The sequence below is a fragment of the Apium graveolens genome, chromosome 1, assembly GCF_009905375.1.
Source record: "Apium graveolens cultivar Ventura chromosome 1, ASM990537v1, whole genome shotgun sequence".
NCBI lineage: Eukaryota > Viridiplantae > Streptophyta > Magnoliopsida > Apiales > Apiaceae > Apium > Apium graveolens.
Window position 1 is genome coordinate 174,992,978 of NC_133647.1, and position 24,687 is coordinate 175,017,664.

The 24,687-nt window shown below is 34.3% G+C and overlaps 6 protein-coding genes across 7 annotated transcripts; 3 read left to right on the plus strand and 3 right to left on the minus strand.

The window, feature by feature from the left end:
* The first annotated feature begins 3,269 nt into the window (after positions 1-3,269).
* On the plus strand, positions 3,270-6,976 carry LOC141671570 (DNA N(6)-methyladenine demethylase ALKBH1A). 2 transcript variants are annotated; one of them, XM_074477851.1, is made up of 7 exons: positions 3,270-3,587; positions 3,682-3,836; positions 3,984-4,318; positions 5,032-5,170; positions 5,285-5,351; positions 5,423-5,565; positions 6,528-6,976. In XM_074477851.1, the coding sequence occupies exons 1-7, from the start codon at positions 3,496-3,498 to the stop codon at positions 6,665-6,667; spliced, it is 1,071 nt and encodes a 356-aa protein (XP_074333952.1). In that variant the 5' UTR covers positions 3,270-3,495; the 3' UTR covers positions 6,668-6,976. The 2 variants fall into 2 exon arrangements, with proteins under 2 accessions (XP_074333952.1, XP_074333958.1); XM_074477857.1 differs by having other exon boundaries at positions 5,444-5,565; positions 6,528-6,972.
* Positions 6,977-8,046: 1,070 nt separating this feature from the next.
* On the plus strand, positions 8,047-8,783 carry LOC141671590 (uncharacterized). The gene has a single exon (XM_074477877.1). It carries the CDS (start codon positions 8,284-8,286, stop codon positions 8,590-8,592), a length of 309 nt encoding a protein of 102 aa, XP_074333978.1. The 5' UTR covers positions 8,047-8,283; the 3' UTR covers positions 8,593-8,783.
* A 3,563-nt stretch (positions 8,784-12,346) lies between these two features.
* On the minus strand, positions 12,347-14,009 carry LOC141671582 (chlorophyll a-b binding protein, chloroplastic). The gene is made up of 5 exons (XM_074477867.1): positions 13,864-14,009; positions 13,459-13,651; positions 13,328-13,365; positions 12,718-13,232; positions 12,347-12,536 (listed from the first exon to the last, which is right to left on the minus strand). The coding sequence occupies exons 1-5, from the start codon at positions 13,907-13,909 to the stop codon at positions 12,519-12,521; spliced, it is 810 nt and encodes a 269-aa protein (XP_074333968.1). The 5' UTR covers positions 13,910-14,009; the 3' UTR covers positions 12,347-12,518.
* Positions 14,010-15,579: 1,570 nt separating this feature from the next.
* Positions 15,580-18,857, plus strand: LOC141671610 (uncharacterized). The gene is made up of 3 exons (XM_074477892.1): positions 15,580-15,725; positions 15,910-16,207; positions 18,627-18,857. The coding sequence occupies exon 2, from the start codon at positions 15,919-15,921 to the stop codon at positions 16,201-16,203; it is 285 nt and encodes a 94-aa protein (XP_074333993.1). The 5' UTR covers positions 15,580-15,725; positions 15,910-15,918; the 3' UTR covers positions 16,204-16,207; positions 18,627-18,857.
* A 139-nt stretch (positions 18,858-18,996) lies between these two features.
* LOC141671599 (REF/SRPP-like protein At1g67360) lies at positions 18,997-20,596 on the minus strand. Its single transcript, XM_074477883.1, has 3 exons — positions 20,432-20,596; positions 20,010-20,285; positions 18,997-19,755 (listed from the first exon to the last, which is right to left on the minus strand). Exons 1-3 carry the CDS (start codon positions 20,450-20,452, stop codon positions 19,312-19,314), a joined length of 741 nt encoding a protein of 246 aa, XP_074333984.1. The 5' UTR covers positions 20,453-20,596; the 3' UTR covers positions 18,997-19,311.
* A 1,383-nt stretch (positions 20,597-21,979) lies between these two features.
* Positions 21,980-24,680, minus strand: LOC141671618 (mitochondrial import receptor subunit TOM20-like). Its single transcript, XM_074477898.1, has 6 exons — positions 24,425-24,680; positions 23,906-23,984; positions 23,625-23,794; positions 23,483-23,530; positions 23,265-23,348; positions 21,980-22,383 (listed from the first exon to the last, which is right to left on the minus strand). The coding sequence occupies exons 1-6, from the start codon at positions 24,521-24,523 to the stop codon at positions 22,261-22,263; spliced, it is 603 nt and encodes a 200-aa protein (XP_074333999.1). The 5' UTR covers positions 24,524-24,680; the 3' UTR covers positions 21,980-22,260.
* Between the last annotated feature and the right edge of the window lie 7 nt (positions 24,681-24,687).

The window sequence follows — 24,687 nt, forward strand, 5'->3', positions numbered from 1 at the left end:
CATCTCTGGTGGAACAATAAATCCACCAGAAAAGTTTTTAAGTCTGTTGTGTTCTTTACATTTGTGTTTGAATATATATCTGTCTGCATTAGCTTAAAGCAATTCACACACACTTGCTCATCAAAACACATAGACTAGAAACTGCTCAAAACTTGAAAAAGTTTTGAGATTTACATTCAACCCCCCTTCTGTAAATCTCATTGTTAGTTCACTGGGAATAACAATTAGATTTTAGGATTATCATCAAGAACATAATAAAATTTTTGATCTAAAATCCATTTTTCTAACACAAACAACTAGCATGAACTGGTTTAATTCAATTCCCTTGACAATTCTGAAGTGATACATCTTAGTTGATTATCTATTGCTTCAAACACTGAACCCCTGATCTTTAATACTTTAAATCAAACTATGTAACTGATACTGGAAGTCCTTTGATGTCTTATTCATCATGGAGTCTTAAACACAAAAATGAACTTCTTCTCATGACTTGATTGTGGACTTAAAGAGTCATTTGCATCTTTTAATTCTTTGTGTATATCCTGTCTTCATATTTAGGGTTCATGTGTTTCACAATTTTAATATTGTTTATCTGATCTATGACATGTTGAGTTATAATTCCTCGATTACATATTATGTTACATAATGCTTTACAGGGTTGGATGTGGTATAATCGTCTAAGTGAATACCTTACGAAAAATAATTATATTAATAATGTGATTTGTCCATGTGTTTTTATTAAAAGGACAAAAATGGGATTTACTATCATTGGAGTTTATGTTGATGACTTAAATATCATTGGGACCCCAGATGAACTTTATGAGACCATCTAATATTTGAAAAGTGAATTTGTAATGAAAGACTTAGGCAAAATAAAGTTATGCCTTGGTTTTTTGATTGAGCATTTATCTAAAGGAATCTTTGTCCACCGGTCCTCATATATTGAAAAGATCCTTAAAAGATTTATTATAGATAAAGCATATCCCGTGAGTACACTCATGGTAGTTCGCTCACTTGAAAAGAAAAAAGATCAATTTTACCCAAGAGAAAAGGGATAAGAACTTCTTGGTCCTGAAGTACCATATTTGAGTGTCATTGGTGCACTAATGTATCTTGCCAATTGTACACGTCCTGATATTTTGTTTTCTGTTAATTAATTGGAAAGGCATAATTCTGCTCCAACTCGAAGACACTGGACTGGTTTGAAACAAATATTCAGATATATTCGAGGAGCAATGGATATGGATTTGTCTTATTCTAAAGAGTCAAGAGTGGAATTTGTTGGTTATGCAGATGCAGGATATCAGTCTGATCCCCACAAAGGAAGATCATAAATAGGTTACATATTCAAATATGGTGATACCGCAATATCTTGGTAGTCTACAAAGTAGTCTCTTGCAGCAATTTCTTCGAATCATGCTGAATTTCTAGCACTTCATGAAGCAAGTCGAAAGTACGTGTGGCTAAGGTCTTTAGTCCACCATATTCGAAAATCTTGTGGCCGTTTAGTCAATAAAGGTAGTCATATAGTTCTCTTCGAAGATAAAGAAGCATGTATCACTCCGACTAGAGAAGGCTATATTAAAGGAGATCGAACAAAGCACATTGATCCAAAGTTCTTCTTCACCCATGAACTTCACCAAAGAGGTGAAATTGATGTTTGTCAGATTCAATCATGTAAAAATTCAACAAATTTATTCACAAAAGCGCTTCCTACATCTTTCTTCGAGAAAATGGTACACAAGACTGAAATGATGAGGGGAGATATGATATTTCTTTTACATTACATTATATACAACACATATACTCTTTTTCCTTTATTAAGGTTTTTCCACTGGGTTTTTTCTAATAAGATTTTAATTAAGCATGATGTTAGTACATGCCATCCAATGGGGAGTGTTATGTAATTAATTGGATGACTCTTGAATTACTCATAATTATGTTAACCTTTGGTTCCCCATATTAAACATCTAGACCTTTGACTTCACAATTTCTTAGTAACCTACACTGGTATACCCTGTATAAACACTCTATGTACTTTGTTGATAGATGGGTGAATAAAATGATGATATATTCTCTTTAGTTTTCTCTATTCTCTCTATATCTTGTATATATAATTTATTCAATTATATTAACACATACTTTTGTTAGTCATAGTTAGAGCTAGATTAGATAAGAAGTGAGATCAAGGTTGATCAAGTAAAATGCTAATTCATATTAAAAATTAACTAAATGACAAAATAAGTATTAATTAATTCATATTTACTAAGTAGCTAAATTACGGAACAAGTGGATGTCAACTTACAGTTAAACCTCGATCAAGTAATAATCGATAAAGTAATAACCTCGCTAAAATAATATTTTTCTCTGGTCCCAACATAACGGATACAGTGTATTTTTACTTCGGGTAAAGTAATAAACTCGCTAAAATAATGTTTTTTCTTGGTTCTGATCCTATTACTTTAAAGAGGTTTAATTGTATATTATCAAGTAGCTAAGCGAAATCAGGTGTATGCTTTTAAAAAAACTAACATTTAATTTTTCAAAAAAATAATTTTATTTATCTTTTCAATATAATTGTTATCTTTAAATAGAATTTTATAAACATAATATTTAATATATATATACACACACATAAACACACTATAAAATTAATATAATATATTTTTAAGTTATTTAAATATTTAAATATAAAATATATATATTCGGATATTATCGGATACAAATATGTCTATATATGTTTCTGTATCCACAATCGTCAGATTCGAATACAGATAATATCCGCTATTTAAATATTTAAATATAAAATATATTTATTCGGATATTATCGGATACAAATATGTCTATATCCGTTTCCGTATCCAAAATCGTCAGATTCGAATACAAATAATATCCGCTATTTAAATATTTAAATATAAAATATATTTATTCGGATTAGGATATTATCGGATACAGATATGTTTATATCCGTTTTCGTATCCACAATCGTCAGATTCGAATACAGATAATATCTGTTTTGTTTCAGATATGAATAATATCCGCTTTATTTTAGATACGAATGCAGATTTTCGGACGAATATCATATTTTTCGAATTTTTTTGACAGCCTAAATCTGGGAATGCGGTCCCAAATTTTAACCATTTAATTTAAATTTATTCAGATTAATGAAATTTTATAATCAAATATTTGATTTTATGATAAAACTATTCAAATAATTTATATTTTATAATTTTAGGGTTTAATTCTAAATCTTAAAATTTCAGACCAGATCCAGCTTTGGATCCAATTTCTAACCCGAACATGTTCGTTGGGGACCGATACTGCCCGAGTGTATAAGCTCACCGGAAGAGAAAGTTAAAACTGTAGAAACCCTAGCTGCGCCTGCTACAAATATTTGAGGAAAAAAGGGGCTAATTGAGAGATTATTTGATTCATTCATCTGAGAAACCCTAGCTGCTACAGAACCCTTGTTGTTTGGATTTGAGGGCCAATCCAATGTACGGAGTTGGTGATACTGAATCAGAGCGTACTGCTTTCAGAAAGGCAGAGAAACAATATAAGCTTTATTACCAGAATAACACTAAAAAGTCTCTCTCTCTCTCTCTCTCTCTCTCTCGCCCCCCCCCCCTCTCTCAGTCCTATGATTAAGCTTTAACGATTATTATTATTATTATTATGTAGGAAAAAGCAACCAAGAGCAGTGGATTTGACGCATGTTTTGGACTTCAAGTCAATCCTAAAATCATACAATGCGAATGCTCAACTTCCTTCTGGAGTTTCATTAGCAGCTGCCCCTCAATTTGATATCCCGGTCTTCAACTTAGACAAACACCCTGGTATATAAAATACTTTGTCATTGCCTCAAACTCACTTCTTTCTTTTCTCTTTACGCGATTGGCATTGTTTGCTAGTTATATTTGTTCAATTTTACGATTCTCGTTGCTTATAGTAATTATTAAGGCTTTTATTGTCTTGTACTGTAGGGTTTTGTTTTATACCACAAGCATTGAGCGTTGCAGAACAGTGTCATTGGATAAGGGAAAGTCTAACTAATTTTCCCCAACCACCGAATAGAACAAATCACAATGCAGTTTATGGTCCGATACATGACTTGTTCATTTCAGCTAAAGAAAAGAAGGTTTTAGTTGAAAAGCAAAATTGTCTCCCTGATAATGATCCGTTGCCAACTGATCTAGCTTATGGATGGGAATCGTCTCGAGAACCAAGTGCAACAAGTACTTGTAAGTCAATACCAGCGTCTACTTTGCTGCGGAAGTTACGGTGGAGTACTCTTGGACTGCAGTTCGATTGGTCCAAGGTCATTTTCGTAATTTAAATTTTAATGAATGTTAAGTGCTTGTTAAAATGTAGAATTACCCAGTAGCTTGAGAGCTCCGTGGATATATGATGACCTGTAGTTAGTAGTTATATTAAAGTTGTACCTTTGCCTTGGATGCCTTGGGAATCTCAAACTATTCACCACAAGTTGAGTAGAATCCCAAAGTTGATCCCAAATTTGTGATAAACTAATTATCTTTTCTTAGTTGTTCTTTGAACTGATAATTTAAAAGTTTACCCCTTGAGTTTGGACCTTATTTATGTGAGATATGATATTCATGACAAAAAAGGGTGCTTTGGAGTTGTTGTATTGACGATGTGAAAATATGTCATCTAGTTTTAAGAAAAGAATGATTAATCTAGTTAATATGGTGAAGTAATGGTGCACAACTCAGTGTATAGTTAGTGCTTTCTTCTCATCGCGTCCTCATGAATAATGCATTATCTAAGTAAAATAATGTTAAAGGGGTGTTCAGGTATAGTCAGGTTGATATGTAGCACTTACTGGAGAAGTCCCATGGTGGTTTAGCTCTACAGTCTTATTCTAGGTTTTTGTGCTAGTTTCCCCTTGTTTGTGCAAATTGCTAGTCTTCCCGCTAATTATGTGTTGTTTAATATGGATCTTGTGTTTTTTATGAATGTGACTTGTGGACTGATTTGCTTAAAAGCAAAACTAAGATATTTCTTATGCAGCGGAACTACAATGTTGGTCTCCCACATAACAAGATCCCTGATCTACTTTCTCAACTGGCTAAAAAGATGGCAGCTCCTTCCATGTCTTTCGGGGAAGAATTTCAGCCTGAAGCTGCCATAGTTAATTACTTTGGAGCGGGTATACTTTAGGTGTTATTTTGTTCATAATAGGATGTACATTTAAATGATAGATTTATGTTGTTGTCAAGCTATTTCATCTTTACCATAATATGTAATAAACCTTTTCTGTTAGGTGACATGCTAGGTGGCCACCTCGACGACATGGAGGCAGATTGGAGCAAGCCTATTGTAAGCATAAGGTATCTTGCCAGGATCACTTCTTCATTTATCTTTCAATGTAGAGTGGTAAACAATACACGTGGCTTGACAGAGTTATAATGTCTTTCTTTAGCTTGGGATGCAAAGCGATTTTCCTTCTTGGAGGGAAGTCGAGAGAGGATGAGCCTGTAGCCATGTTTCTACGTAGTGGTGATATTGTTCTTATGGCTGGAGAAGCTAGAGAGTGCTTTCATGGTTAGTATTATTATCAATTTAGTAGTTGCAAGTTTTTCTTTTCTTTTCTCCCCTTCTATTTATAGCTCATATTGACAAATTTGACAAATTTGCATCTTTTTATCATAGACCTTGTAGTTTTGCTCTTTTTTTTGGCATTTTTTTCGATGAAAAAATCAATATTCTGTATAATACATTCACATACTACTACTTGGTTCCACATACTTTTACTTCAAAACATCTTGTAAGTTACAGCATAAATGTAATCTTTAGTCACTTCTTAGGCTCTCTGAGCATCTCCAATAGGAGTTGCCCAAAAGGTTGCCAAATTTTGCCAAAGTCAATATATATATTAGTTTTTTATTTTATCTCTCCTCCATATCATCTTTGGCAACCTTTTTCAAAAATACACTCCAATAGTTGGCAACCCCAATAGTTGCCAATATGGTCCCTACATTAGTACAATAAAAATAAATTGCCAAATTGGGAATTTAAAAATGGAAATGAGTTTGAATAAATTTTTTGGACAAAAGTTGCATTTAACTAATGAGGAAGTTGCCAAGTTTTGGCAACTTTGGTTGGCAATCTCTTGGCAACCCCATAACTCCAATAGGTTGGCAACCAAAGTTGCCATGCCACATAAGTATTGGCAACCTACCCCTATTGGAGATGCTCTTATAAGTAAGTTGCAAAAAGAGTATAATATAAACATGGAGAAGTCTGCTGCTATCGACCTAGTTTTGGTTGCTTTAGTGGTCTCAGACACCAAGTAGGAGTTACTATATAATGTTGCCTTCCAAATTCATCATCAAATTATCCTATGCTGCTTTTTTTTTGGTCTGTGTAATAGGAGTTGGAGTGTTTGGGTTAGTTGCAATAAGGGAAAGTCTAGGGAGTTCACAATTTTTTTGTGTTTCTTCTGTGGTTTCGACTTTTAATATAAATATAAAGATTAGATAATTTCATGTTCACCTTGATTTCAGGTGTCCCACGAATCTTCACAGACAAAGAAAATGCTGAAATTACATCTTTAGAGCAACAGCTGTCAAATGAAGAGGATCTTTGTTATCTGGAATACATTAACAGGTCGAGAATTAACATCAATATAAGACAAGTTTTTTGAGTATTATTATTAAATTTTGTTTTTGGACGAACTGAGATAGAGAAGGGTGAAGGAAATGACACACACATGTAGTGATTGTCCCCGAACGGTAGATTTTGGGTTTCGGTGGTCTCAAGGTCGGGGTTGTAAAACTATGGCAATCATGATCAAGGACAAGATCGTGATGCATCAACAATTTATACAAATCATTCTTCCTGAAATCCACTTGCACTCAAACTTCTTATGCTCTGTTGTGCTAGATGTTCGTGGAAAATTAAATTCTTAAAACTTAAAAATCAAACTTCAGTTATTGTGCATCCGATTGCTACCATGATATTATGTTGACCTTCCTGTTTGAAGCACTATGAACTATGCAGTTGCTTTGTTTTAGGTAAATGGTAAATGGGAATGTTGATATACAACACACTGTGAACGTGAAGGGAGCAGGTTGCTGCCTATAAGTTCAAGTCGAGGAGGAAAATATACAACAGAGTCAACTTGTTTTAAAGAAAGGTGTCGTTTCTAGAGACTGTGAAAAACTAGAATGAGTTGTCACAAATCATTCCCTCAGACTCGCCAATTGGATTTAATTCACCTATATGTTTAAATAATTGAAGTAGTTTTTCAAAATTACATGAAAACATAATTGGATTATATTATAAATATTATGATAATTGGTGACGCAATAAAAAATAGGGGTGAGCAGAAAACCGCCCACACCGCACCAATCCGCACCGTAAAACGCGGTTTTTAATTTTCGTGGTGCGGTTACGGTTTGAATTTTTAATAAATCGCGCGGTGCGGGTTGTGATTTTTAATTTCTAAAATGCGGTTTAAACCTTACCGCACCGCAATATTTAATATATATATATATATATAATACTTATATTTCATAATTCCATTTAACATAGGAGTGCTTATTTAGTGATCATCTTGTTTCTGCAAGACTAATTGTTGCGTGGTGATCATTCAAAAATAATGAGACACATGATACAAAGCCACCTATTTAATAGTGAACTCGTTTAATTGCCGAGCCAAAATTCTACGTTAAACTTTACAGTGTGAAATTCTAATTTGTATTATTAAAGAATATTGACGACTTTGTTATATTATTTGAAAATTTAATTAAATTTAAGTTTTGTATTTATTTAAAATTTTCAAACTTGTAATGTATATATCGCAGTAATTTGATCAAACCGCATGTGCGGTTTGGTTTGCGGTTTGAGGAAAAAACCGCACCGCTCGCACCGAGTTCACCCCTAATAAAAAATAAGATTTAAAACATAATTAAAAAAATAATATTTAATTATACAATGTTTTGAAAAAGAGTATAAATCCTGTACAATGCATTGAGCCATTGAGTGGTGGCCTGGCCCTGGAGGGTTGAAGTAGAATCCAAAAGGGGTCGTAAGAAATATCGAAGAAACCGAGCAGCCCCATTCCAGTAGAGGCTGTTAACAATTTCACACATTGCTTCTTCCAAGTTGCTACGTGTACATAACACTCACCACTTGCCAACCTCTACAAGTAATCTTTACATAACCATAATAAATCTTATATTTATCACATACTCCATTTTATCCCAAAAACTCTATAACCGTAAACCTCAAAACATTCATTGCCTCTCGTATTCGAAAATGGTAGTTTCGACCGTGATATCTCAGGTAGCCACCGGGCTGAGCGTGCTGGCGGGAGCTGCTCTTGTAAAGTCCCTGGTGGACCAAAATTCAATGGCAGGACCTGGTGATTTCCCCAGGTGCCCCAGCTGCAATGGCAGCGGTCGTGTTAGTTGCTTCTGTTCTCGCTGGTCTGATGGTGACAGGGGTTGTCGTAGCTGTGCTGGTTCTGGTCGTATGGCTTGTAATAGCTGCGGTGGTTCTGGTACTGGTCGGCCTATTCCTGCTCAGCTTATTATTCGCAATCCTACTCCTCCTCGTTACAAGTAAATTTACATTGTGTTATACTACTCTCTCTGTTTGGATGTTTTGGTTTTATATATGTTGTTCCAATACTTGAGACAATAGAAAGACTAGAGAGCAACCGGAGATTATGTTGTTATTATTGTTGTAATTACAATTGATTTGATACATACTTGTACAATATTTATGACATGTACTCTTTCAATTGTTGTTGTTCATTGTTTATCAGTGTTTTGTGTGTATTTAGAGACTAATTCACTAACCAATAGTAAGGTAAATTAGTTGGAATTAAGGCCTGTGTTAGTTTCATTGTAGAATCTGGATATGAGTTTATCAGAATCATTTTAATGTGCGATGAATAGTCAAAGAGCCAGAGAAACATTATTGTATCTTGCTAAGAATCTCCTAGAACTCAAAGTTGATTCAAACCAGTCATCGCGAATATTTGGTCTATATTAATCAATTATTTAGATAATTTAGATTTTAGATTACTAGACGTCTCTTCAACATTCTTCCTGGCTTTAAATTTTGAAAAATATCTTAGTTTATTTCTGGAGGTACCCACTTTTGGCTTCTCGTGTTCTTGGGGGGTTCTTTGTCTCTTTTTTTTTCTTTTGTGCTTTGAGTTGTGTCACTGAAGGATATTCACATAGGTAGTTGTCAAGTTCTATTTTCATTACTTCCCAAAGTTTCTATGCTTTCAAATATGAACCCATACATACTATTATGAAATATGATAGTTGTATACATTGAACATCTAGAGAGCTTTCCCAAAAATCCAATAAAATATAGTATGGATATTTCCGTAGCTCATGGCTTATGGTTTTTGCATACACAAAATCACATCCATTATCCATAGAAGACGACCAACAGCTTCTCTGGATTTAGAATACTAACATCTTTAGACTACACCAAGAGAAACACATTTAAAAGCAATGGATCTTTAGGTAGTAGTGGAGGAATGCCTTCAGAGAAAGATGACTTTTCTAAAAAAATGGGTAATTCAGACCAAATTTTGAGGTAATATAAAGTTCAAGTTAGGTATCTTTTCAACAATTTTCAAAGGATGCCACTAGTACTACTACAACAATTAATATTGGAGTGTGGAAGTTTATTCATACGCATTTAAAATATCCAGTTTCAATATATTAATCATATGAAAGCCTTAAAACAATGTCAAGAAAGCTAAAGCTAAAAAGCTTAAGGTTGGTTTTAAAAGTATGTGCTTCTCTTTTCTTGATTAATTTAGTAGGAAGCAGATGAGGTGGGAGGATTCTATTTTAATGGCATGTTTCTTTTTTTCTTTTGTCAAATCTAGTGGCTTCTATATACATGCATCGTGAGACATTAATTTTGAAAAAACAGAAGATTAGTCCATAAAATTCTATGGACTTGCTAAAATTTGAAGATCTGTAAAATGGAATAGAAGTAGTTTAAGTTATAATGGCTCTAGCTGACCACTGGTTTTGTTATTGAAATGGAATAGGTCTCATGACCAAAGGTTTATTTATGCCTTTAAATTTGTACCAGAATCCTTTGGAGATCTGTCTATATATAAAGAACAATTCTTCAATTATGGTTTAACTAATTATTGTTTCCTTGGATCAATCATCATAACATGCATATCCTTGGTCATCGTATTAGTTTGGCCTTGAAAATTTTGCTACTCAATGGAGTAGGATGCAAGACATTGTTGAGAGATGAGAGGAGTCCATTGAAAAATACTGCAAAATTCAAAAATGTAAAATTTGGAACCTGAGTTGAGCCACGGATTAAATTCATAAAATTAGGAGTTTTTTTTTAATATGAGATGGGATGAACTTGTATATAGCCCCCAATAGATATGACTCGTGTGACTTCAGGTGTGGACAAATAAACTTAACACTCAGCTTTCGACGTGCCTAGTAAAAGTGATTCACTGAGAATGTAAGAACACTAAATACCCTGGTCGCATGATATTAAATTTATGTAAACACAAATATTTTTTCAGAAATTAGTATTGCTCAACTTTTAAGGTAACAGGCTTACATGGGTTGAATTTTGCATAGTCTGCCATCATATTCAAGTATAAGCACCTGTGTCGGACCTTTGATACAGTGTGTGCTTCATCTGCTTAGGGACCTTAAGAGTCGAGATATATGTTGCATCAATCAAGTCCGTGCTCAGTTTATCAACACCACCGATGAATCACATTTTTAAGATAATTTGAAATCCTATAATGTTTCTATCAAGTCTTTGAATGACATCTCCAAAGTATAACTTTTGTGCAATGATAAAAAAAACTATATGCTCATAAATTTTCCAAAGTAGGCAGTCTCTTTAGTTATGGACATTGAAATTATAGAGTCTGCAGACTTCTAAAATTACTTTATATAACATTAAAAAACGAGGAAGAAGCTAAGTTGGCTAGCATACTAGTGGTAGTATGTGACAACCTTGGATGGACTTTGTGACCTTAAAGAAACATTAGCTGCTTATAAATGGCTACTAGTGCACAATACAAAACTTTTAGATAGTGAGCAACTTGTTAGAGTAAAATCTAAATGGAGCTGCAGGTTTCTTTCGACATCTACAGAGCTTCTGTAATTTAGGAATAGGTTATACTTAAAACTGGGCTAGGGTGTTTAAGCTTCTTTCTAGAGATACAAAGTTTATGTAGTGCAGGGACAGAGGAAGTGGAGTGGAGGGCATGGACAGCCACACCCCCAAAATCAGGAACATTAAGAAACTAGTGTTAAAATGTCTGTGTACATATAAATTCTTATTCTTGTATTTTATGAGTAAAAGTAAGTATTATATAAGTTTCAGCCCAAGAAAAGTATATATGTGTGCAATCTTCAATTTTTGATAGAATTGATGGTATTTTTCAAATGCTATAATATTTTTAATATAGATTAAAATATTTATACATTCTTCATATATATGGAGCAAGTTAAATAAAGTTTTGCCCTGGAAATCCTCATATTTTCTCGCTTTGTCCCTGAGGAAATGGATGCCTGAAAGTATGCCACAATGGTAATATTTTAAATTGGAGTTGACGTAATTAAATTTTAATGTGTTTTCTTTGAGTAGTCTCCATTGGAGCTTATGGTTTTTAGGTCATTCCTACTCCTTGCTGGGGATTGTTTAACCCTTTCTCTTGGTCACCACAGGCGTATTCAGTCTTCTGAGTTGCTTTTGCTGATTAAGAAAGGTAATCAGAGTGCAGCGTGCTACTTATCAGAAGTGGTAAGCTAATAATAATTGTAAGTGCCCGACTTTTAAATGTTTTACCAAAGAATCCGATATCATCAGAATTAATACAGTTTTATAGTATTTACTGAAGAATGTAAGTGCATTTCTTGTTTAATATAAATGGCAGACATTATGTGCCTTGACACTGTTAATGTCAATATGCCTGAAAAATGCACCTAAAAAGCTTCTTTAGCTTACTGTTCCAAGGATCAGGTGTTTTTTTTTACCGTTTTTCTAATATGATAAAAGATAGTTGAGTTCCTGATAAGGTCTCATCAGGCTTGAATGTTGAAGTAGCTATGTTAGAAGAATATAGGAGGATCACTACAGAATTTAGTGGATACATTTGTGCTACAACTACAATTACTTAATTATTTTATGTTGTAACATTCTTATGTGAAGGAATTTGTTTCCTTCTGACAGTTATTCCAATCTGCAGGCCATTCTTTTACCATGTTTGCAGTTCACCAAATGATTACCCTTTCTGTTAATTCACTTCTACTTATGATCAAGGATATATATGCAGTGATTACAATACAATGATGAATGCAGTTTTGAACAACATTTTAGATTTGTTGCGTTTTTAAGTCCAAAGAAGTATTTGTACACTACACGAAATAGATACATCACTCAAAGCACATGTTAAAACCCTTGTGGCAGAAGATCCTTGATGTTCTTGTGACAAAGAATTTGCAGTTACATGTCTCTCTTGCTTCATCTCACTTGGGGCTGAAAGCCTGTAGTAGTACATCAAAAAAATAGTAAGTACAGAACTAACTTATTCGTTGATGAGTATGAATGTGCCATATAGTTATTCGTGTATCAGAATATGTATGTGAATTAACTTATGTGACTGTGTACCCAGGTATATCTTAATGTAAAAGACAGAAATGTAGTACTATGAGGGTTGCTACTTACAGCAAATATTGTGGCATGACCAGGATCGGCAAGGTGAGCAAAGAGGTTGTCAATAGGTCCAGTACCGGTATATTCAGCTTGGAACCAGGCACCCATGACAGCTAACATAGCCAATCTTCCATTCTTGATCTCCTTTACCCTCAACTCTCTGATCTTCGCAGGTGAACCACTGCCCCAGCCAAGTGGGTCAAACCACAAGCCACCGGGGTAGCCAACATCAGTTCCTGTAAGCTTGTTGTTAGGGAAGATAGGGTCAGTGTTTACACACCCTGGCTTGAGTATGTCAGCCCACCGTCTTCCCTCAGCCCAGCCAATAAAGATCAATTCGACAATAAATAGAGTAGTTTTGTCGGTGAAGTACTCTTGTTCACCAGCTGTGTACCATGATGGGGTGTTTAAAACTCCAATCTTTGTCAGAAATTCGGGTATGAAGATACCAGCTGCACCTAACATTGCCCATCTGCAGTGTACAAGCTCTGCTTGCTGGTTCCATTTCAAGGTCTCGGGATCAGATCCTGCATAAGAAACAACATCAAAGGTTAGTGATTTTGTATTAAGAAACAGAAATTAAATCCTGATCCAACCAGTCAAAGTTAAATAGTTTGTTTACCTAGACCAAGAGGATCAAAACCAAAATCGCCTGGGAGACTGCATATGAAAATTAAAAGAATTCAACATGAGTAACATAATATGTGCAGACTACTAATAGTAATGAATTATAGCTTGTAACCAGCACGAGACCTGCCATCAAGCCATGCGGGAGGGGTGCTGCCAGGGAACCAGATGGGTCTTTCAGGGTCAGCGACAGCAGCAACAGTGGTGAATGATCGTGTTTTAACAGGTGCGCCTAATTTGCTCAATCTGAGGCTTCCTCCACTAAGAAAAGAAGCCTTTGTTGTTCCCACAATAGATCCACTTTTTTGGGAACTGGAATGTGACAATGAATCGGTTATATGATCAGATGCTCAAATTAAAATCAAAATTCTTGACATTTAAACAAAAGTATCATGCAGACTACTAACATATAAAATACTATATGAATGCACGTTTTTAAACTTTAAGGGTTCATATGTACGAAATGCAAAATGTATTAAAATCTCAGAAAATCGTGCTCGTGTCAGGAAAGGAAAGGAGCTTGCCTGTTAGAAGAGAAAGCAACAGGTGCAATGGCTGAAGCGGCGCAGGTAGCCATGTCAACAGATTAGTAGATACAGGGATTAGTATATTTGAGCGTGTGTTGTTAGAGAGTGAAATGAGAAGTGAGGAATTGCAGGCATGAAGAAGCTGGTTAAAGTCTGTAGTAGGGGCTTATCTAGACGGATATCGAATATTAGAAACCAAGGTCTGATTGGCTGATGAAATCACATTCAGGTCCCACAAAATTCAGGACCTTCACTTGTTCCAGCAAAGTTGAAATAATAATCTTGAGCTGGTGGATCACATTCACATCCGGTAGATACACTCTCACCATTCATTTTGATTTTACTTGAGCCAGCCACCACATATTTTAGGGACTATTCTGGCATATAAATGAAATCAGGCAGTGAAGCAACAAATAAATATGTAAATTCTAAGATACATTATGTCAACGTTGTTTTAACTAAATATTGGAATTTGTCATCTTTGTATACAGATTAAGATTTGAGATCTAAGAATTTATGGTTATTGATCTTCAAAATTTGCTCAGGGGGTTGTCATTCTCTTCTTCATATTTCTGTCGTAATGAGCAAAATATAGAGCAGTGCTAGTGCAACAATAGCTTTTGGCTAAAATAATTGGTTAAAAATTTAAAATGATATAAAATATTGATTATATAAAATTTATGAACCTGTAAGTGATTATATTTTAACGGAGGTGACTATAATAATTGGTTATATTTTAAAAATTGGTAAGTTGATTGTAATTCAAGTTATTATAAATAAAATATTTAATAATATGATAATAGATGATGTAGAGTTATGTTACAGGTTTTTAGCGGTTTAACAAATTTAATCAAATATGATGAGATTGACTAAAATTTTAATTAAATAAAATGTATCTTTGGAAAGTAATTTATTTTTATATAATTTCTATAATTATATATATGATATGCCATCTAAATTTGTAGCTGAGAGTTTTTTAGTATTAAAGCTTAAGGTTTAGTGATGGATTGTTTTATTTCATTCTTATTTTAACCGATCATTTTATTCTTATTCTCATTAATTCTTATTTCCATATGCCTCGTTTACATTTCCGAATCACATTTTGCCATCACCGATCCAAACGTCAACTACACGTAAAATTAGTGTTAAGTTTTATATTCTGGGTATAAAACACAAAACACAATGTAGGGAGTGTTTGGATTGATAAGAGAAATGAGATTCGGGAAAGTGAATGAGGGGTACAGATAAGATTGGATATGAAATTGTAGCCAAGGGATAAAGAGGGTATAATTTAACAAAATAATAGGAATAAAGTTCCGCTTTCAAATATTAAATTGTCGATCCAAACATATGGGTTTGAAGTTCCCATATTAATTGGGTGAAATATATTAATTAATTTATAAATATTGTAACAAAAAAAGTTATATTGTAGCTCCAGTGAAGTGGTCAAGAGGATTGAGGTTACATGTTTATCCGACTATAAAAATGTTGGGAATCCTGAAATTTGTCTGGTAAAAAAATTGTCCCGTAAAGATTATCAAATGAACATGTATAAATATGTGTCAATAAATATGTGTCTACTTGAAACTTTATTGGATTTGAATTGGAAATAATATAATAATATTTTACTTATTATTAAAATTAAAACACTTTATAACATAATTAGAATATATATATATATATATAAATATATAGATTAAAAGAAAAAGAGACTCGTGAAATCGCATGTCTACAATAAAACGAGGGCTTACAAGTAAAGCCCATATTTGAAATGAGAGCCGGTCCATGACCCAAAGTTATATATAATATAATCAAGTCTACCTATTCTTGTTCGTCTCTTGTTGCTGCATTCAGATCTACCATATTGTAAGTTACTCTATCCTACAATTGCTTCCTCGTATTATTTCTATTTAAATCCCTTAATTTCAATTATTATTTTGTTAAATCTGATATAATAATAATGACGCTGTTGCTGTGTTAATTATATTTGTTAATTGTTAATTGTATGCTTAGCTAAGCCAGGGTTTTGAAATTGGCGTTGTTTGAATAGGGGGATTAAATGGCGTTTATAATGGAGTTTGCGGAGAATTTGGTACTCAAATTGATGGAGGATCCTCGTGAGAGGGATCGAAAGTTTCGAGAGCATTTGTATACTCTTAAGGACAAATGTGCTAAGACTAAGGAAATGTGGGCTCTTCCTATTCGTCCTTATGGTTTCTGGACTTTTGATAGGCATAATTCTCAGATCTTCTGGGACTCGCAGATTAGTCAGGTCCCCGGTCGTAGGGATCCTTATGATGATCTCCTTCAGGATAGTAGTAACGACTCCTCCACCTCCACTTGAAATTGTATGTCCCTCCCTCCTCCCTCGTTACATGATTTTTTATTACTAAATTAATTGTATTTTGGATATTTATGTTACTGCAAAGACTGTCTATGCGTTTTATTGTTTCAATTAAATATCCCCCTATTTTATTCATTATAAGAGATTTGTGTTATTAGTTAAATTAGAGTAAGTTAAGCGTTAGTTTAGAAATTGCATGTATCATTGGTTAAATCGTAGAAAACGATTTTTGGATAATAGGATACAGTAAAGAGCTATTTGCTGAGTAGGAAGTTTGGTAAAATACAAAGATGATGTTTTGTTAATTTACTAAGATATTTTCTTCTTTGAAATCTTCAGACACAAAACATATTTTGTTCCACTAAAGAAACCTTAAACCCTCCTCAGTTAGAAAGACTTTTCAAGCACCTATCTTTTTAAGCCTCCTCTCTCTCGTTATGTGATTGTTGATTACCAAATTAATCGATTTTGGATATTTACGTTCCTGCAAAGACTATGTTTATACAGTGTGTAGTTTTGATTAAATATCCTGTTATTTTATTCAGTAGAGAAATTTGTGTTAGTTATATTAGAGTAAGTTAAGCGTTAGTATAGAAATTGCGTGTATCGTTTGTTAAATTGTAGAAATCGATTTTTGGATTATAGGAGACCTATATTGCTGAAGAGGAAGTTTGGTAAAGTACAAAACAAGATGATGTTTTACTAATTTACTAAGATCTTTTCCTGTTTGAAATCTTCAGATATAAAACAAACCTGATTGCACTAAAGAAAACTTAAACCGTCTTCAATTAGAGAGGCTTCTTAAGGATTGATCTTTTAAAAGATTTATAAATTAGTATCTCAAAAATCAAAATATTCTCAGGAATTTATTTTGGCAGTAGTATTGAATTAGCACTAGTTGTTCCACTAAGGGTAATTGTATCCTTTTTTATCTGAAGTTAGTTATAGGAAGTCAGAGTTTATAAATACTTGCAAGTGTCCTGTATTTCTCATTTTGTGATTTATGAAAAGGAAATTATATTCCACCCATCTCGCTTTGTCTCTCTAGGGTTTTAAGCTCAACCTCTCTCTAAACTCTGTTTTTCTCTCATTTATGCTCTTAATTTCTTCGAATCTCTGTTAATTCTTCTCTTTGCTTCTTATCTCTTACTTTTTGCACTCGTATAACATAAAATACCACAAAGTACACTAGAAACCACTTGTAAACCATCAAAAACTTGGCATTGAGTCTACGACCAGTGACACCAGAAAACACTTTGAAACTATGGAAAACTTGACACCAAGTCTACGAGTAGTGACATGGGGAAGGAATACAGTAAAGAGGAAAATGAACTCGATTATGAACTAAGAAACTAAAAAAAAGTAGAACTGTACAACTCCCGATATATATTATTAATATATATACATGTAATCAAACTTCAATTAATTTGTTTTAAGCCGAACTTTTTTAAAATAATCGGGGAAAAAAAGAAAAAAAAATAATGATTTTTTTCAAAAATCAATAGAACGTAATCAAGAACACCAAATAGAAACAAATAATGTGGTTCGGTTTTGCTCACCCCAATTTTTTTCACCCTTTCTTTTTTCCTGAGATTAAATAAACCTATTATGTATGTACTAATGTGTATGATTTATAAATAATATTTTCATGTTTAGAGTTTAGACATAGATACATACTATTAATACACACACACACACACACACATATATATTAATATTATATTATTGTTAATTGTATATGTATTAGATATTTATCTTAAATATAATTGACTAATAATAAAAATAATGTACCGTTGTATGTAATAATATTAATTTTTAACCAGGTATAAGTAGTAGTTATCAGGCTAAAAGTGATTCTATTTTTTTATATGCTTGTACTTTTATATACTCTATAGAACTCATGTACAAATATATTACAGTATTTGGGGTGAACAAATACTATTGTGAACAAAACCGAATAATATACGAATAATGTGGTTCGGTTTTGCCCACCCCAAATAATAGACTCATGTACAAATACTATTGTGACCTGACTTCTCAATTTTATTGTTGGTATCAATGTGTATTCTTATCTCCGTGGAAGTAACTGGCATAAGATTCTCATCACCAGCCTTAGAAAGAAAAGGCCCGGGTCTTAATATGTATTGTTCTCTTAGAAATTAAACAACTTTTGTGGAAGTACCTAGTATAAGGTTCTCAGAAGTCGCCCATAAAAAGGAAAAGCCTGATCTAATGTCTAAATACAGGTTGGCGTCATAATGCAATTTGGGAATAACAGTCCCAATTTGATGTTATGTGCCTTTTGTAAAGTCTTTCTTAAACGGCGGGATTTGTGTTAATTTCCTATGTTCATGTCCGACATACTAGCTATATGTCATCATTCTTTTTTGTCTGCTCATAAATTTAGTTCTCATTTTGTGCAGGTATAATGAAGTGGAACTTGCTGAGCTTGTCTGTGATGGAGAAGATAGATGGACGAGATTTATGTAAAGTCAATACTTTGTTGTTGGAACTTACATATTTGTGTGTGGCCTTGTAATTCTGTGTATTATGAAAGTTAATAATCGTCCATTATACAATGGCTGTGCTTATGGTTGGATCTATACTGTTTATTGGCATGTTCTTTCCTGAATGCTAACCGTTTTTAGATCAAATTTGTTTGCACTAATGGGTTCATTCTGCAATGTGAAAATTCAGTACTTCATATATTTCGTACCCAGCTCAGTGCAACAAAGATCAAAGCTGTAAAGTAAATTTAGTTTGAGGACATAGCCACATGCGTGCATTGCTAGAACTCTGACCTATGCACTTGGCTTGTTCCCCGATGGAATTAGAAGATGTATGACAACTGAAGCGAGCTTTGCAAACTTTTTGGCACCTTGATCAATTGTATTTTAATTTGACGTTTATGTCGGTAGTTTTAATACCTTCAGAACCCAGTTTTTTATACCTCTAGTCCAGTAATATTTAACCTTTCAATCAAAATGGGATTAAATTTATCTGGAAGAGAATGAGATTAATTTAGATTCATTTATTTGATAAGATACCCGTCGAGAAACTTGTAAAGGCAATAGCCACTAAGACTATCCAGTCTCTTAGCCTACAATCTTAGTCTTGACGAGATTCGCTAGAAGCAGCAGACTTTCCTCCGTATGCTGCTGGCTCAACCTGCTTAAAAACCCTTGCTATTTCATCAATTGGAACTGAAGGCAGATAGCAGAAGACGGAATAACCTTTGCCAGCCATGCCAGCAATGACCTCGTTATACTTCTCAGAAATGTGAGATACAGTTTGAAGTACCATTTGGGCCACAACGTTTAGGGGGGAAATCTTGTTAATTTCATACCACAACTTTGCCAATTGAATCAACAGCGACTCCTTGTACAAGCCATAAGCGTAATGGAGTGCTGCAGTTGGACCATCAGCCTTCACCACCTCGCCCAACTGCTTAGCTGCATCTGATAGTTGAATGACCACAGACTTGGCTTGCCCGATAAATTGTTTCACCAAAGGAGGAGCGAGCTTGTCATATCCATGTGCCGCTTCATCCACCTGCAATCAGCAAATCAACATATACATTAACCATTGAATCCGAACAAAAAGGCCAAGAGATTGAAGCTAGAAACTGTAGTTAGTTGGTCGCGACCAAATAGAGTAAACATTTATTCAAATCAAACTATGTTAATTTTGCAATAATTTGAGGATTTATGTAAACTGGAATGCCAAATCACAAGAAACGCGGTCAGACTAACACTCCATCTGAAATGAAAACATGACTGGTCTAAAACAATGTGTGTTTAAAATACCTTAGTGTCGAGAAAGAGAAGAACAGCATCAGGCACGTCCTTAAATTGAACGTAGAGAGGGATAAGAATCCGGGTAATGGTTATTTCCACATAAACAAGCGTAGATTTAAAAGCGACTGAATGTTCACGCTGCTGCTGCTTGGTGTGACGCTGGTACAAATCGGACAACCAAATCAAAACATGGATCGCAATGACTCTTACGAATCCCAGGTGCTTCAGTGCTTGCTTCTGCTCAGGAACTCGCTTCTTCGTCCTCTCCCCCTGCTTCTGTACAAACTACAAACCAAACAAGCAAAACAATAATAAAAGGATTAAACAAATCAGCGCTCGACCTCCGAATAAACTAAACAAAAATGATCAAATAATAATAAACAAAGTAGTGTGATAATAATGTATGTGACAGAAAACTTAACAAAACGGACCTTGTTGGGAGCCATGTACATGTATGTAAGAATTATCTCTCAGAGTCAGTCGTCAGGAGAATGAAAGCAAAATTGATATTAAAATAGTGCTATGATCTTATATAAAGGATCAGAGAGAGTATTAGTGTAACAGTAACCACATTTTCACTGTGTCCACCGTTTCTAGAGTGTAACGCCTAATGTGGTTTGGCCATACTCAAACAAGTTCAATGTACAAACAACTCAACAACTGTACATTACCAATGTACAAACAACTTCTCATCAAAACTAAGTGGGCCCCTGTATTTTATAAGCAGCATCTTGCTAATTTTTTTGTTTAAGCCCTTAACCCAACACTCCTAAACAACTGCATGCATATATGCACTCCGTCACTGGCCCCCCAAATGCTTAATTTACTAATGTTACTATAATGATTTTTATAGATATGCATCTACTTCTAATTTGTTCGTCAAATTTCCAATAATTTTTTCTTTCTATGTAGTTATTATTGGCTCAGTAATATATATATATTGTACCTAAAATCAGCCTTAAGCCGGATTTATATCCCATAGAGGGATTAGATGGATTGACATAATGGATTAAGTTTTCTGGATGATAAAGTAAGGATTATGGGCCTAAGTGGGCTGGTATGATAGGTGTAGTGAGACAATGGTTAGGGTGTGTTATGAGTATTATCATAATAGGTAATAAGAGCGGCCTCTTACAAATTAGCCAATACCCTAGACTTCTTAGAATATCCGAAAACCCAGGGGTATTCAGGAAATAGTACTTAACCGGGCTATTATGATAACATTGAGTTTTAGTTGGAAACGGACTCTATAGCGGGTCAGGAAGAAGAATACGATTCCTAATAATACACAACTACTTATAAATAGATTTACTTAATATATGTATGAAATATACATATATATGATGCATAAATATAATAATTACATGGATATAGGACCTTGTTCATGTAAATATAGGATATGTTGACCATTTACAAAAATTGGACACTTGTTTTCTTTACCAAAACACTCGGTGGAGCTCTCGCGAGACCTATTCCGGGCACCCCCCACGGCTGAGTAGGAATTACTCCGCCACCACGCTTGGAATCCTTGCAAATTCAGTCCCAACGCAGCCATAAACACCTCCCGCTTCCGGCAGATCAGGCGTATTCGGTTTTTCACAATACACCCGATTTTCGGCCCAAATCTCCGTGATTCTTCCGTTATTCCACAAATAACCTCCCCGAATGTTGTACCAAATTCCTCTCAATATCCATGTTTCTAAAATTTTACTAATGTCAGGCACCTATGCTTTTGTAGTTTATATATTTAACGAGCCTTTGTAAATTGTAATTAACTTCATTATTTTGTTCTTATTTGACAAATTTGAAATCACACAATACGGGTGAGTTAGTTAACATTTCACTGAAACTGAAGTATGAATTATGAATAGAACTTGATAACCGTGGTCAGCAACCTTCAGGCTTCATGGACTCCCATAATTTCACACCGGAGTTTTATACCGACATGACATTAACATCTAATAGAATTGAAAGATAACTGAACTGAAACGGTAGGTCAAGGTTCTATTTCAATGAAAGTTTAAACTCAAAATTGACATTAGTATCACAAAACCAATATGCCCAACAAAGTGGTGATCCAGCCCCTGAGCTGATGTTCGCATTCTTACACACTACCAATAAACTGGTATTTAGCAAGAAAAATATGTAAATATTCATATTATTATATCCTAGCAGAGAATGATGATACATATAAAGGTCTTCACTACCAGTACTTGAACAAACAAAACACAATTTCCACTTTTAATAAATGGAGGCATCTTTATCTTGGAGTTGGAGGAACATTTGATTTTGCCATTGCAACCCATGAAACAATTCCTGCAATTAGAATAACCCATCCACAAATATCATACTTCAGATCACTCGATGCAGCCTTCTTTGAGTTCTGGAACATGAAAATTAAAGAAAATTATATTAAAAATAACCATAGTAATCAACCCACGTTAAACTTTGATGTGAAATAGGTGGAAATGGTACGAACAATAAGACCATTATAACAAAACAGGCAAATTAAACTCCAAGCACGAAAATACAGTATGAGCTAGCTTGCCCTTCAAAATATTTGTCAAAGTAAACACCACACAGTACATGGCAAACTAGTAGCGCACAAAAAAAACTGCACTCAATAAAAAACGTGATTGTTCTAAACCAAATGTGGCAATAACATAACCAAAACTTCAATTTTTTTAATCACATTTTCCTATACTGCTTGTATTGAATCTTTGCAAAATTGCTTCATTGTCTACTTTCTTAAGCATCGCCTAGTTTATCCGAGAATCTACCACTGTGATCCAAAGTACTATTTTATACAAGATTCATAGCAGGAAGAACTCTTTTAAAAAATAAAAAATCAATGCTAACATAACTCACATATAAACCATAGTAAATCCAGTTTTAATTGGCTTTCAAACCATTGTTTGAGCCAATCCTCCAACCTTTTTTAGATCTCTAGATCACCAAATTTGAGATTTGATGTAATTCTCAAGATGATCGAAATGCCTAGAGATGTATTTCATCAATCTAAGAAGGATAAATTTAGTGGGACAATTTTTGTGTTTGTCAAAATCTGAGAGAGAAAAGATGGAGCAAGACGTGTTATACATGTAAGTAATTCCATATAAACATTATTAAAGTGTTAATTCATCTTAAGAAGTTAAAAGAGCGTTGGTAACCAGAAATTGTCTACCTACATATTTTGTTAGTAATAATAAAGGATCAAAGAAGAAGATCTATGCAATCATCGAAGAAGAAATATAAATATATAACCTCTGACTTTACAGTCGCAGAACCTCCAGCCATTGCCTGCTGAAAACCCCCATGTTTATGAAGCTCCATGTGCATTTCTGGAGCCTAAGAGATAAGTACAAGGTTAAGCAACACTGTCATTACATCTATGCTAATAAAGAATACAATATAACAGAATAAACAAACATGAGATGTAGCAAGAAAGAACGGCAGCACAGGCCCGTAGAAGATGGAAATACCTTGGCGGTGGCTTCCAAGGACTTAATATAGAGGTCATTTCCTGGACTCTAAAAGAACAACAAATACAATCCATGTCAGGATCAAATCAAAAGCAGAAGACCAGTAAATACACCATTAAAAACATAAATAAAAGGTGTTTACCTCGTTTACAGCTTTCTGGAAACATTCAGATGCCTTGTCAAAGTACGGCTGAGCATCACTTATGTCCAGAGTTAAAAAAGCTTGAGAAGTGAATGCATTCCCTAAACACCACAAAGCATCATGCTTTCTAGGATTGATAACTAATGCCTCCTCCAACCTTCCAACCGCATCTACGTAATTTGTCCACAGTCCACAAAAATCATTAAAAAAAGGCAAGCAACAGATTAACAAATAAGCAAACACATATGAAGTCCTACAACCAAAATAAACATAAGGAATACCTCTAATCATCTGCTTTGATTCAGTGATACCACCGAATTGAGATAATTCGAGTAGTGCTCCTCCCCATCTAGTTAGATTCTGTAAAGGTACACAAATTTACCTCCCAAACTCAAAAAAAAAAAATCAAAACTTTTGTTTATATATATATCAAGTAATTAAATGTACATACATTTAATTGCCACAGCTAAGTATGATTTCAGAGTTTTAAGCATATATAAGATGAAGTAACATTGCAATTTACATTAGCAACAAGAATATGACAAGTGATTACTTGATAAATAAACTGCCATAAATGTATATATTGTGAGGTAGCAAGGACATATATATCCACCTTATAACAGCACAAAGTGTAAGATCAAACAGATATTAAGAGGCAACAAATTTAGGTCTATATTAAGAGAGGGAGAGACAGAGAGAGAGAGGGAGAGAGAGAGAGAGAGAGAGGGAGGGAGAGAGAGAGAGAGAGAGACAGAGAGACAGAGAGGGAGGGAGGGAGAGAGAGAGAGAGAGAGGCTAACATCCGCATCGTGGGGGTTCTTATTGTAATTGGCTTCAGCAGTAATTCGAGCGTGCTCAAAGAGCATCAGTCGTTCAAGGTCAGCTTGATTAGGATCCATGATTTGTCTGTGTGCGTGTGTTGGAAGGAGCCTTGATATTTTGATTTTTCCTTTTGCTTCTCTCTCTGTGTGTATATATATGTTAGCAGCAGCAGCCCAAACTCACAACCCACTAGGGTTTTCGTTGAAAACAGACAAGTTCGCGAGGAATTGCGAGCGACCTG